Source organism: Loxodonta africana, chromosome 13 (genome assembly GCF_030014295.1).
Source record: "Loxodonta africana isolate mLoxAfr1 chromosome 13, mLoxAfr1.hap2, whole genome shotgun sequence".
NCBI lineage: Eukaryota > Metazoa > Chordata > Mammalia > Proboscidea > Elephantidae > Loxodonta > Loxodonta africana.
The window spans coordinates 63444718-63460153 of NC_087354.1; the positions used below are offsets into that span (position 1 = coordinate 63444718).

The following is a 15436-nucleotide window of genomic DNA, read 5'->3' on the forward strand; positions in this document are numbered from 1 at the left end:
ACCTCTTGGTTAGCAGCCATAGCACTTAGCCACTATGCCACCAGGGTTTCCAATAGTACAATATGCCTACTATGTTTACAGATAAAGTACTCAATATTGTTAAGATGTTCATTGTCTCCAAACTTGTGATGGTTAAAGTTGTGCGTCAGCTTGGCTGAACCACGATTCTCAGTGGTTTGATAGTCGTAAGATGTTGCGATCACTTCCATGGTGAGATTTAATATTTTGTGATCATCTCCATGTTGGGCTCTGCTGTGAGTAGCCAATCAGTTGAAAGGGAGTTTCCTTGGGTATGTGGCCTGCACTAAATGTAAGTGTACACTCTGGCAAGGTTTGTGGGCTCTGTTTGTCTGATCTCTGGTTCTTGGGACATGAGCTAGCAGCTTACCTGTGGTCTCACCTGCCGATCTTGGGATTCATCAATCTTCTCAGTCCATGAGCAAGAGCCCTATTCTCTGACCTGCTGATCTTAGGTTTGCCAGCCCCTATGCTACATGAATTAGCAGAAGCTTCTATTCTGACTCACCCATGGACTTGGGACATTCCCAGACTCTACAACATCATGAGCCATTTCCTTGATATAAATCTCTATGTATATATTTATATGGTTTACTGGTTTTGCTTTTCTAGAGAACCCAGCCTAAGACAAAACTGATCTACTGATTCTACACAATCTCAATCAAAATCTCAACAGACTTTTGAAAGAAACTGAGAAGCTATTCTAAATTTTATATGAAAAGACAAAATATCTAGAATTGCCTTGCCTCAAAAAAACAAAAAAAATCTTGATCAAAAAAATAAAGATGGAGGACTTAAGCCACCTGGCTTCAGGACTTGCGATAAAACTACTATATACACGTTATTGTCATAAGGCTAGACAACGAGATCAATGGAAAAGAATAAAACATCCAGAAATAGATCCACTTATATATAGACAATTGATTTTCTGATCAAGACACCAGATGAATTCAGTGGAGAAAAAATTATTTTTAACAAACGAGTTGGAATAAATAGATGTCTGTATAGGAGAAACAAACACACACACAAACTTTGACCCCTACCATATTCTTATCATAAAATTACTTTGAGATGGATCCTGGATGTAAATGCAAAGCCTAGAGTCATAAAATGTCTTGAAGGAAAACACTGGAGAATACCTTCATGACGTTAGGTAGGAAGATTCCTTAGGGCACAAAAATTGCTCACCATCAATGAAAAATTCGATAAATACTTCACCGAAATTAAAAACTTAAGATCAACAAAATATATCATACAAAAATGATTAGGCAAGACAAAGATGAAAAACTTCATAGCACATATATTTGATAAAAGTATTGTTCCAAAAATATATTAAGTATTATATGTAAAGGAGACAATCACATTTTTTAAATGGGCAAAAGCCTTGAACAGACACTTTATAAAAAAAGATAAATGGATGGTCAGTAACCACATAATTTTTCATCAGGAAAATAAAAATTAGAACTACAGTAAGATACTATTTCACATTCAATAGAATAGCTAAATGGAAAAGATTGACATGTTGATGGAGTAACTGGAACTCTCATACATACTAGTGGGAATAAAAAGTTGTGCACTAATTTTGGAAACTTGGCAGTTTCTTAGAAAGTTAAACATATATCTACCCTATGACCTAAAAATTATACTCCATGGTATCTACCCAAGAGAATAAAAATATATGTCCACACAAAGACTTGTATACAAATGTTCATAGAAGCTTTATTAATCATTGTCAAAAGCAATCTAAATGCCTATTGATTAACAGAATGAATAAGCAAATTGTGGTATAGTACTTCAATGGAATGTAATTCAGTGAAAAAAAGGAATGGATTCATGCTGCAACATGAGTGAATCTCAAAAACATTGTGTTGGTGGTGGAGGGTAAGATAGTACACAATACTGGGAAGTCAGGATAACTTGACCAAGGCAAGGACATGGAAGCTTCATAGACACCTCCAAACTCTCTGAGGGACCAAATTACTGGAGTGAGGGCTGGGGACCATAGTTTTGGGGGACATCTAGCTCTAGTTTACAAAGGAAATGTTCCACATCCTACTCTGGAGTAGCATCTGGGGTCTTAAAAGCTTGTGAGCGGCCATCTAAGATAATTCACTTGCCTCACCTTATGTGGAGCAATGGATAATGAATAAAATCAAAGACAAAAGGGAGAGATTAGTCCAAAGGAAGAATGGCCCACAGCTACCACAGCTTCCACCAGGCTGAGTCCAGTACAACTAGATAGTGCCTGGCGACCATCACTAACTGCTCTGAGAGGGATCACAATAGAGTGTCCTAGACAGAGCTGGAGAAAATGTAGAACAAAATTCTAGCTCACAAAAAAAGACCAGACTTACTGGTCTGGCAGAAACTGGAAAAATCCCAACAGTATGGCCCCCGGACACTCTTTTAACTCAGTAACTGAAGTCACTCCTGAGGTTCACTCTTCAGCAGAAGATTAGACAGGCCCGTAAAACAAAGAAAAGACTAAATGGACACAGTAGCCTTGGGAAAAAGTACGAGAAGGCAGGAGCAGACAGGAAAGCTGGTAATGGGGAACCCAAGGTCAAGAAGGGGAGAGTGTTGACATATTGTGGGGTTGGCAACCAATGTCACAAAACAATATGTGTATTAATCATTTAATGAGAAACTAACTTGCTTTGTAAACCTTCATCTAAAGTACAATAAAAAAAAAGAAATAAAAAACATTATGTTGAGCAAAAGAAGTCAGATGCAAAGAGTACATATTATATAATTTTATTCATACAAGTTTCAACAAGCAAAAAAAAAATCTATGTCCATGGATATGAAAATATAGTTTTCTTGGGGTGAGTGGGAGGGGGCAACTGACTGGAAAGAGGCGTAAGGAAACTGTCTGGCATGATGGAAATATTCTGTATTTTGTGTTGGGTGCTGGTTACATGGGCATATGCATCCGTAAAACTCATCAGACTGAACACCTGAGATCTTTCCATTTAATTGTATGTAAATTATACCTCAGTGAGAAAGAAATATGCTCTTGGCAAATGTATGCCAGTCTTGCCAACAAGCAGAAAGGAAGTGAATTTAGGTATGTAGGGTAGCAATATTTTAGAACCCTGAGACACTACAATATGGAATCTGTAGCCCACCCACCCCTCTGCAAATTATGTCATAACATAGACAGGCGCATTCCAAAAGGCAAAGCTGGATGAATGATTACAGTATTTTAATGCAAATAATGTGTGCCTTCTACACTTATCAACCACGCCATCCTCTACGAGGTATTTTTGTAAATGCACTGTTAATTTTTTTTACAGCAGCATGTAAAAAAAATTGGCATGGAATTGCTTATGAAAATACCTCAGGGGGGTAGAGGTTCACGGTTAGCAAACAAACATAGAAGGCACGCGTTATACATGTAAACATATGGTAGGTTGAGAGGAACCTGTAGGGCACATAAGAAAGGCAAAAATGAGGCCAGAAACACAAAAGAAAACGGATGAGAGAAAAATTTAGCCTTTTATAACAGGTAGTAATAGCTATATTTTTATGAATAGTAATTGGCCATTAAATCTCATATCTTTATTATAAAATTTACTTGGACATCTGCAATTAGTTATATTATTTATATAAACTTAATAATAAATTTGGCCACGGGCTTTTTCCTATATTTGAATTATGAATTTTTTTCTCAATTAATCAGTGTGTAATGGGCACCACAAGCTCCAAATGAAAAATGCTTTTAAAATATTATTTGAAGTAAAAATATCATATTTTGGAGGTGGAAGTGAGGAAGAATCCTATCAACGATGTATATACCATCACGTAGCCTGGAAAAAAAATAAGGGCTTCTCTGACTTGGCCTACTTATGTTCTTTGAATCTCAATTTCTTCTTTAGAATGAACATCATAATAGTTTCCTCAAAGGAGTTTTCTGGAGATTAAGAAGAAATCTTACAAAACAAATTAAATATAAAGCTTGGCACATACTTATTGATCAGTAAGCTCCATGTCTTTTTTCTTACCTGCTATACCGTATCTTCCAAATATAATACAGTATCTTCCAGATAGAGAGGAGCAGAAGCTCAAAAACTGTGTAACTCAACAGGTATATTTAAACTTAACCTTCTAAGAAGCCAATGCAGAAAATTAAGCCAAGTCAAGGTAAAACCAAAAAACCAAACCCGTTGCTGTTGAATTGATTCCGACTCATAGTGACCCTATAGGACAGAGTAGAACTGCACCATAGAGTTTCCAAGGAGCACCTGGTGGATTTGAACTGCCGACCTTTTGGTTAGCAGCTGTAACACTTAACCACTACGACGCCAGAGTTCCCTGTCAAGGTATACTAAATGCAAACTTCTTTTCAACTGAAAAGGATTAAAAAGTGAATTGAATATTTCTGACTAGGAAATCACACCCTAACGAAACTGCCTCGGGATATGATCCACTTGATGCAACAGGTTTACGCCTAGTCTTGCTAAGGTCGCTTTTCTAAAATGTACATACGGAGGGTTACTAGTAACTCGTAGTAAAAATGTTACATCTTAGAGCGTATATCCTCACCTGGAGGATTCTGAGTATCTACTAGATACAGACCTGTCCCATAGTCTGAACATCTAACAAGTTGGGGACACGCTAAACTTTTTTTTTCACCCTTAGTGCAAAAGAAATGGGGTCAATGTGCACTGCTGCAAAATAGCACAGAACCTCAAATGTCAATCATGAGCAAAAACAACTTCGTGCCTTATTCATATGTGTGTAGATTTGACGGATACCCTCAGCAGGGTATTGAAAGAGCCTCGTTCGGAACTTTCTAAAGCATCATTTGCAAGGAAGGGGAGATAAAATTTGATGGTGATATTCTTTGCCTTCGAAATTTCTCTTTGATCTGAAGTTTCTGTTGAAACATATTAAAGATTGAGATTCCCACCTTGACTCCCTAGGGCTGAGCATTGTCAATGATGTGCTAAAGATACTTTGAACTATGTTGCTTCAATTTCCAGTAGTTTTAAAATGGGGACATACAATCAACAACCAGGATATATCCAGAAGACATCAACTTCACTGTGAGAAGGTGGACTTTTATCCCCTGCCATGGGCTTCAGTTTCAAGTTTTAAAGTCTTCATCAAATAGCTAGAGGTTAGGGCAGCCAGTTCTGAGAAAATAGGTAATTTCTCCATGATGAGGCAAATAATGAAAAGGTCATTCAAATCCTAACATAACCCCACCCCACTCTCATATGCCACTCCCCACCAGCCAAGCATTATCTACCCTCAGCCACAGAGGGAAAGTGACTGCAGTGACTTGGAGGATGAGGATGAAGTAAGAGGAAACAGTAGTCATTCCGAATCAATAGTTAGACTCTTCTCATTTGTTACAATGAGTAATTGCATCTCTGTTGCAGCTACTAAGACAATCAACCTCAGGTCCAGTTGTGTAGAGGAGAACGAGACCAACAACTATTTAATGAGATAATAGCTGGTTCAAGGGCATAGATGAAAGGTTATCATTTCACTTTAAAAACGTCTAATGCTAATATGAATATAATGGATATGAAAAGGCAATGTACCCAATTTATATGACTGGTTAAACCCAAGTAATGATCAATTCAGTAGGAAAAACCAAACAACTTACTCATCGTACTCAGTCAATCAGGATTCAGCCATCACAGAAGATCTGATTACCCTGTGTCAGTCTAATATGATCAATGGTTTCCCCGGACCAAATAATTAGATGACTTTTAAATGCAAGTAGTTATTAATTTTCTGAAACATATAAATATTAATAATCTCAGTTCTTATGCCTTAGAAGCACTGTGATCCTAAAACAATTAGGTTGTTAAGTGCTCATAATTATAAACCATATTTTAAACCACTTGGTTTCCTCCCTCAAAAAAAAAAAAAAAGAAAGAACTCAATAAATTAGAGAAAATGTGCCAGGGTAATAACTACGTGTCCATGGGAACTATTAGCGTATTAATGAACTGTGTTTCTATTTACACTTCCATCACCAAAGCTAACTGTTAGTTATTTAAAGGAAGAGGTTATGCCTTAATTAACAGAACTTGGTAAATGAAAGCTGGTTGCCTTTAAGTATGTTCATATTTCACAAGTCTCATTTCATGGCAGGGATTCTAGTTTATCCAATCCTTTTAAGTAATAACACCTCTGATCAAGGAAGAAAGTCTTTAGAAGATCCCAAATAATTAGTTTCCAGGATAGAAGCCAACAAAAAGCATAAATAATAAGTAAGCTAATTGTTTTATCTCTAGAGTATTAACGTATACGTGCATTTCGAATGAGGTAGGTTGAAGGAGGAGGAAACACTCTCGGTATTTAATATTTATAATTTCGATATTTCTAAGTACTTGAAAAGACACAAGAGATTTGGTGAAACGTTTTCATTTCTGTAACATAGTCTTTCTGTGAGTCTGGGCTCCTTCTCTATGTTCTGTCCTATCTACGCCTTGGGACTGTTGTGAAGATTAAATTTAATCATGTACTTTGAAGACCATAAAAGTCCATCACTTCTGCTTTACTTTCCTTGTCATCCCGATCATTTCTCTGTTTATTATTTCTCTGTGTAGTTGTATCACCCTCTCTCACTCATTTGAATCATGTCTCCTCACTTGATGATTCTTCCCCCTTTCCCACCATTTCTCTCTCTACTCTGGCAGAAAGCAAAAAAATAAAAAAGGATCAGTGGGTAAGCACAGTGTCATGGCTTTGTACACAGTCAATCAAGTCTGGTCTGCACGTCCCCAGTCACAGTCCACTCCTTTTCCACACATGACCTTAGAACTCAAGGGAAAATGGAAAGGAAAAGATGAAACTCCCGAACAAATTCATTTCAGTTGTCAATTTTACCCCACATTTTTGGTCTGTTATTCAAAATGTTTTCATCATCCATTCTTCCTCAAAGAAATCAGAAATAACAAATGTAGGACAACTTGAGGAAAAAAAAAGTTAGTAAATATAGAAAGATATTTTGATCAATATTTCCTCGTTTGATTTTAATTATTTATGGGGGACCATGAGGGTCAGTTTGTCATATTGTGGTGGCTTGTGTGTTAACGGAAGCTATGCCACCTGCATTTCAAATACTAGCAGGATCACACATGGTAGACAGATTTTAGCAAAGCTTCTAGACTAAGATAGACTAGGGAGAAAGACCTGGTGATCTGCTTCTGAAAATTATTTAATGAAAACCTCATGGATCACAACAGAGTATTGTGTGATGCAGTGCTGGAAGATGGCCCCTCTGGGTTGGAAGGCACTGCACAACAGCCACAATGATGGACTCAAACATACCAATGATCACGAAGACGGTAGAGGATAAATCAACATTTTGTTCTGTTGTATAGGTAAGGTCACCGTGAGTTGGAATGGACTTGAGGGCAACTAACAACAACATTGAGTAATAACCAAAACAATTACAGCAACAATAGTCACAGCAACCTATACTTACTAATTACTCTGTAGCAGTTAGTCTTCTAAACATTTACATCTATTAACTCCTTTAGTCCTCACTACAATCCCAGAAGGCACATATCACAAATGAGGAAACAGACACAAAGAATTAACTCACCCAGAGCTGCAGAGATAGTAAGTGGGACAGGAAACAGTATGACTCACTCTTGAGCCTGTGTTCTTAAAAACTGTACCAGACTGCCATAACACAGTTTCTTTTCCACATATATACTATACATGTAATTGGGTATCTGTCCTGTAATTTTAAAGAATTGAACTTTTCTGGGACTAAGATGAGTAAGAATCACTTCGACACATAAGATTTTTTTCTCTAACCCCACCAGCAGACTGAACATAAATTTCCTGTCAATATTATATGATTTAGGGAAAAGAATGGAAACCAGAGAAAGAATCATGAGCCGGACAGAGAAGCCTAAGTGAGGGCAGAGCGTAAAGCTACAGTTCCCCTGGACGAGACACTGTGTGACTGCCAAGGTCTGGCAGCATTCCTTAGCTGTATCCAGAACACACCGGAGAACCTTTCTGCCCACCCATGTTTCCTGCTATCAACCAAGAATAACCATAATCAGTTTAGACCAGCCCCAGGTGCTTCTACCTAAAAACCTTATTTAACAGCTATTTTCCAAACTCACATTCTCTTGAAACTTGATCACAGTAAAGCTAAGAACCTTGCACCTACTAAAAACAAAAGAAAGGAGGCGTGGCCAGTCACAAATTTGCTCTGCTTCAGAAGGAACTGCCTTCGCTCAAATGACAACTTTCCAGAACCTATTCCTTTTTCCCAACTAACTTCCTCAAAGCCTCTTAAATAAGGAGTCTACTATCCTTCTTAAATCGAAGTCTTTGGTACCTCCCCTTGAATGCCAGGCTTCCTTGCTGCAGCAGTTTGATTTACTCCCAAATAAAATTTTTATTAAAAATTTTCATAACTCGACTTCAGTGTCATTGAGCACTGCCTCAGGCTTCACTATTGACCATCCAGATGCCCATAGCTCCCCTTGCCTTGAAAACAGACAAAAATGCATGCTAATTGGAGAGATTTAAAGGAAATGGGGCAATCTTCCCTTCTTAATTCCTTCCCAACAGCATTCAGACCAAGCAGGAACACTGAAGAAGCCAGCTAATGAAATCTCCTGACTAGGACTTCCAGTCACCTCCTCTGTTTCCTTTGGTGCCAGTAAGAGTGTCAGGAAGAACAGAGGGCGTTTCTTTCTACACAGTATGAAAAACGACAAAGTGTGAGAGCTGAGCACTTTGTCCATCTCTTACTTCAGAATAATTACAATATCTAGAAAGTTCTAAAACATTATTTAAAGTTAATCTATTCCACTTGCTTTCGGTTCACAACAGTACTCCTTCAGCTTAAAACAAATGTAAATCAAGAAATCAAGCCAGCCTTCCTGAAAAAGAGACAAATCTGTTCCCGAAGATTTTGCTACTAACCAACTGCTAATTTGGCACTAAGCCAAATGATTGTGACCTATATAGCAAATGATACCCATAAAATCGCATAGCCACAGCACAAATACTCAGAGAAAAACCAGTTACAACACTAATCCAAGAGTTTGGAAAAACATAACTTCTTCTTTTCTCAAAGACAGAAAAAGGTGCAAGTACTTACAGTGTCATGGGACTTATCCTTGACATCATAGACTGTTAGTTTTATTTTGGTCTCTTCATAGATGGGGTACTCAGATGGGAATGTGACACCAGTCAGAAACAGTGGGTCTCTTGTTCCCTGTAACAGCACAAGCAGACAGCTTTGATTCAATAAGGCAGCAACTGCCGTCGGCAGCATGCGGCGACACACGAGAATGCAGAGAGTGTGTCTGTGCCTGTTTGTTTTTCTAGGAAATAGTTCTATTACAAGAGAGATCTGCATTGCCAAAAGATGCTCCTGGGCAACAGCACGGCCCTGGGCCCCAGACTACTGATGTAGTCATTGACAGTAAATGGCCCTGCGCCATTGTCAGAGCTGCTAATAGTGAATCTTGAAAACCAATTGATTTTCATTAGACAGCAGAGCCCTTCTTAAGAGTCTGTTGCCAGTCCGTTTAGAATACATTGAATGGATACAATCTGTAATTTATGCAGATAATCTAAGATATTGAGTGATCAAATTAAAATGAAGCTATTTTCTCATAAAGAGCTATGGGTATTTCCATTCTATAATGCTTTAGTTCAGAAGCCATGCTCTGATAGTGTCCATTTGTTTTTAGATGGTCGGAGGTGATTTCTTCCCAGACCAACTTGAAAACAAATGAAAGAAACTCTAAATATGATGGATTGGGGGCTATTAAATTACTAGTTTAGAATGCAGTGCCCGGGATATTTCAATGCCTCAGAATTCATTTTTAGAGAGCTGATATTCAACATTGAATTTTATATACATCCATAAATATGTATATTGTGGATAGCAGAGGAAGGTCTGCTAGAATTCTGCAAACCAGTGGCCTAAGGAAGTTTCTGAAAGCCCAAGCTATTCATTCATCCATTCCTTTATTCAACAAATACTACTTTTTGCTCAGCCCTGCATTAGACTCTTTGGAACAGGCAGTGAATAAAATAGTCAAAAATAGCAATAGATGTACAAATACAAGATTTTGAAGCATGTGAAAATAAATAGCTTCTAAGTGTTTGGCAATATTTTTTTTTAAATATTTCACTTGGAGTAATACTTGAAAATGCTTTTTTTCATATAAAATGAACTAACAATTTTGCAGTTTTAGCCAAGGTTTCTTTACGTGAACAGGACTATTTTTGTTAACTGCAGCATTAACTACAAATTGTACCAGCACTGAAACCTAAATTTTCCAAAGGGCAGATTCAGGGCTACAGGCAGTATCTGGGTCATTTCCCATTATAGAAATGAGTTGAGTTCAGCCTGAATCATTTATTCCTCCAGCGGCATCAAGGCAGGCAGCTGGCACTGAGCGAGCCAGGTCTGGTGTGGGTTAGTGTGTTCTTACACAGCAGCTCCTCATTCAAAACAGACGCGCCTCACAAGTCTAAGAAAAACAAGCAAATCTTAAGGAGTGCAGAGCACACTTTCTTCAGCCCCAGATGTTCAAGTAAGCACCTCTCACTCACTAAGGTTGTGAAATGTATGTGATCGGAGCAAAATAATCAAAAGGGAAACACTTCCTCTTTTGAACGTGATCCAACACAAGTTTCCTCCTAACACATTTCAATGTTATATTAGTAACAATAAATGTAAATAGGAAATCACTCATCTGATTGCCTAGAAACATTAAAAAGACACCAACAGCACAGGATACAGTTTCCACAGACTGAAAAATAGAGGAAAAAGTTAAAAAAGGCAAAAAAACACTTAACGTGTTCAAAACTTCTCTGAGTACAACTTTTTCCCCCAAAGAAATAATCATGCCACTTCATTTAAAGTCCATGTTTATTTCTGTCTCTATTCCTCACTGTTTGGGGATTCAACGTAGCAACTTTTCTTTCTACCTACAGGAGAACAATAAGGCCTATTGTGACAAAGGCAAGTTCTTCCAATTTGTTTATGTTGGTACATTGCCAGTACGTGCTTAATAGCCTCAGGTGTGCTTTCCTTAATGCTAGAGGACAATAACATAGCATTGTTACAGACCCTGGTTTCTTTCAGCTGTTTGTTTAAAACCAGAGACAGAGAGAGACAGAGAGAGCCGGTAATGCAGACACGCAGCATGAGTGCTCACCTCCACAATTTCCGTGCTTGAATATCTTGTCAGACTCTGCTCTGCAGGGTGGATTACTGAGATCTGCACCAGTGTATTCAGCTTCCGATCACGGACGGGAGCCACAAGATCCTTGCATGCTGGCAATGGCAGAGGAAAGAGAAAGAAAAGAAACTAACAACACATCTCAGAGAAAACTTTGGTCCCCTGTGGGAAGTAAACTTCGCTAAGGCGCTGAATGAAATCTCCTAGGACTAGAGCTGATTTTTACAGAGGAAGTCTCTTGGAAGTACCTTACAGAAATAGGAAGTCACGTGCTGCCGGGCTGAATTGAGAGTTCATTTCCACTGACCACATTTGCAGCTCATGAACGTCTTGCCTGCCCAGGGATCCCAGCTGTAATGTATGACTTACACACATACTGATACAGACTTCAGCGGCTGGGGCTAACTGCACAGCTGTCACTCGGGCTTTCTGCTAATTAATCATTAAACCCTGGGCTTCAATTCACACTCGTTGACTAAGAGGGTTGATTTGGACCGTATTTGGAAACCTGAGGCTGTTTCTTATTGATAGTGGTTGGATTAGTTCAACTGTTCGAATGTGCACTTGGTTTTGCTCTAGACTACTCCCCAGAGCTGGTCTTCTACAGACATACATGCACACAGACAGCACTTCGGAAGAGCATTTGCTTCAGTGCAATGGCACACAGGCAGGTGAAAAGGAGGGAGAAGAATAGTGAAAAAGCCCCTCTGCCGGAGATCCAAACCAAGCCTGAAAGAGTGTAACTTGGGAATGGAATGGGTTAAATCTTGCCCAGGGGCCACAAGAGTAAGAACCATCCCTTGAGACACCAGGATCAGGTTTCAGACTCTCACCACAATACCGTATTTACTTGAATATTTTCTCCTCTGACATACCATTCCTCCAATTTGGGGAGAGAAAAGTTCAGAAAAAATATTCCTTTCAGCAAATTCAAAATCTTCTCTCTCATCACTACATTCCCATCCTTCCTCCGGCTTGGAAATAGTAATTTCACTATCCACAGATGGGTTGCTAAGTGTGATGTGCAGTGTCTTCACCAAAAGGGGGGTTCAAGTTAATTTTCAGCTGGTGGCTTCCATCAGGCTGGAGCTGTAGATAGGGGAACAGACAGAGTTGGGCACCCTCCATACCTCTCCCCTTTCTACCTTGGTCTTTGTATCATGGTGCAGGGCTCTATGGTGGCACAGTGGTTAAAAACTCGGCTGCTAACCAAAGGGTCGGTCGTCCGAATCAAACAGCCACTCCTTGGAAACCCTATGGGGGCAGTTCTACTCTGTACTATAGCATCGCTATGAGTCAGGATCTACTCAATGGCAATGGTCTTTTTTTTTTTTTTTTTTACCATCCCTACCTCATGTCTTCCCCCACCCATGTGTCAGTTTGTCCTACTGTGGGAGCTTCTATGTTGTGGTGATACTGGAAGCTATGCCACCAGTATTCAAATACCAGCAGGGTCACCCATGGTGGACAGGTTTCAGTTGAGCTTTCAGACTAAAACAGACTAGGAAGAAGGACCTGGCAGTCTACTTCTGAAAAGAATTAGCCAGTGAAAACACTATGAATAGCAAAAGAAAATTGTCTGATATACTGCTAGAAGATGAGCCCCTCAGGTTGGAAGAAATTCAAAGTAGGACTGGGAAAGAACTGCCTCCTCAAAGTAGAGTCGACCTTAATGATGTGGATGGAATCAAGCTTTCAGGACCTTCATTTGCTTATATGGCACAACTCGAAATGAGAAGAAATAGCTGCAAACACCCATTAATAATCAGAAGGTGAAATGTAAAAAGTATGAATCTAGGAAAATTGGAAATCATCAAAAATGAAATGGAATGCATAAACATCAATATCCTAGACATTAGTGAGCTAAAATGGATTGGTATTGGTCATTCTGAACCACACAATCATATGATCTACTATGCCAAGAATGACAACTTGAAGAGGAATGGCATTGCATTCATTGTCAAAAAGAACAATTCAAGATCTATCCTGAAGTACAACGCTGTCAGTGACAAGATAATATCCATCCGCCTACAAGGAATACCAGTTAATACGACTCTTATTCAAATTTATGCACCAACCACTAAGGCCAAAGATGAAGAAATTGAAGATTTTTACCAACTTCTGCAGTCTGTAATTGATCAAATATACAATCAGGATGCACTGATAATTATTGGTGATTGGAATGCAAAAGTTGGAAACGAAGAAGGATTGCTAGTTGGAAAATATGGCCTTGATGATAGAAATGATGTCTGAGATGGCATGATTGAATTCTGTAAGACCGATGACTTCTTCATTGCAAATACCTTTTTCACCAACATAAATGGCTTCACCAAATGGAATACACAGAAATCAAGTTGACTATATCTGTGGAAAGAGATGATGGGAAAGCTCAATATCATCAGTTAGAACAAGGCCGGGGCCAAATGCAGAACAGACCATCAGTTGCTCATATGCAAGTTCAAGTTGAAACCGAAGAAAATTAGAACAAGTTGACAATAGCCAAAGTACGACCTTGAGTATATCCCACCTGAATTTAGAGACCATCTCAAGAATAGATTTGACACCTTCAACCCTGATGACCAAAGACCAGAAGAGTTGTGGAATGAGATCAATGACGTCATCCATGAAGAAAGCAAGAGGTCATTAAAAAGACAGGAGAGAAAGAAAGATCTAAATGGATGTCAGAAGAGATTCTGAAATTTGCTCTGGAACATAGAGTAGCTAAAGTAAAAGGAAAAAATGATGAGGTAAAAGAACTAAACTGAAAATTTCAAAGGGTGACTCAAGAAGACAAAGTAAAGTATTACAATGACATGTGCAAAGACCTGGAGATAGAAAATCAAAAGGGAAGGACACGCTCAGCATTTCTCAAGCTGAAAGAACTGAGGAAAAACTTCAAGCCTTGAGTTGCAATACTGAAGGATTCTATGGGGAAAACATTAAACGATGCAGGAAGCATCAAAAGTAGATGAAATACACAGAGTCATTATACCAAAAGGAATTGGCCGATGTTCAACCATTTCAGGAGGTAACATATGATCAGTAAGTGACAGTACTGAAGGAAGAAGTCCACGCTACACTGAAGGCATCAGCGAAAAACAAGGCTCCAGGCACTGACGGAATATCAATAGAGATGTTTCAACAAAGGGATGCAGCGCTGGAAGTGCTCACTCATCTATGCCAAAAAATTTGGAAGACAGCTACCTGGCCAACTGACTGGAAGAGATCCATATTTATGCCTATTCCCAAGAAAGGTGATCCAACAAAATGTGGAAATTATCAAACAATATCATTAATATCACATGCAAGCAATATTTTGCTAAAGATCATTCAGAAGTGGCTGCAGCAGTATATCCACAGGGAACTGCCAGAAATTCCAGCCGGCTTCAGAAGAAGGAGTGGAACCAGGGATATCATTGCTGATATCTGATGGATCCTGGCTGAAAGCAGAGAATACCAGAAAGATGTCTACCTGCGTTTTATTGAGTGTGCAAAGGCATTCAACTCTATGGATCATAACAAATTATGAATAACATTGCAGAGAATGGGAATACTGGAATACTTAATTGTGCTCATGAGGAATCCGTACATGGATTGAGAGGCAGTCGTTTGAACTGAACAAGGGGATACTGCATGGCTTAAAGTCAGGAAAGGTGCGCATCAGGGTTGGATATTTTCACCATACCTATTCAATCTGTATGCTGAGCAAATAATCCAAGAAGCTGGACTACATGAAAAATGGGGCACCAGGATTGGAGGAAGACTCATAAACAACCTGTGTTATGCAGATGACACAACCTTGCTTGCTGAAAGTGAAGAGAACTTGAAGCACTTACTGATGAATGATCAAAGACCACAGCCTTCGGTATAGATTACACCTCGACATAAAGAAAACAAATATTCTCACAACTGGACCAATAAGCAACATTGTGGTAATGGGAGAAGAGATTAAGGTTGTCAAGGATTTCATTTTACTTGGAACCACAATCAACAGCCATGGAAGCAGCAGTCAAGAAATCAAAAGATGTATTGCCCTGGGCAAATTGGCTGTAAAATATCTCTTTAAAATGTTGAAAAGCAATGATGTCACCTTGAGGACTGAGGTATGCCTGATCCAAGCCATGATATTTTCAATTGCCTCATATGCATGTGAAAGCTGGACAATAAATACAGCAGATGGAAGAAGAAGGGACACTTCTGAATTGTGGTGTTGGTGAAGAATT

The 15436-nt window shown here is 38.9% G+C and overlaps 1 protein-coding gene across 13 annotated transcripts in view; it reads right to left on the reverse strand.

Annotated features, from left to right (window-relative positions):
• The window catches only part of INPP4B (inositol polyphosphate-4-phosphatase type II B), a 971994-nt gene that overhangs the window by 414483 nt on the left and 542075 nt on the right, over window positions 1-15436 (reverse strand). For 12 of the 13 annotated variants that reach the window (XR_010317444.1, XM_064267536.1, XM_064267532.1 and 9 more), the window contains 2 exons: window positions 11190-11308; window positions 9113-9229 (listed from right to left, as the gene is read on the reverse strand). The exons of the other annotated variant lie outside the window; for it this stretch is intronic. Coding sequence is in view for 11 of the 12 variants with exons in the window: in XM_064267536.1 (XP_064123606.1) it covers window positions 9113-9229; window positions 11190-11308 (236 nt within the window). In the remaining variant the exon portion in view is untranslated. The remainder of the gene's footprint in view (window positions 1-9112; window positions 9230-11189; window positions 11309-15436) is intronic. 13 annotated transcript variants of the gene reach the window in all.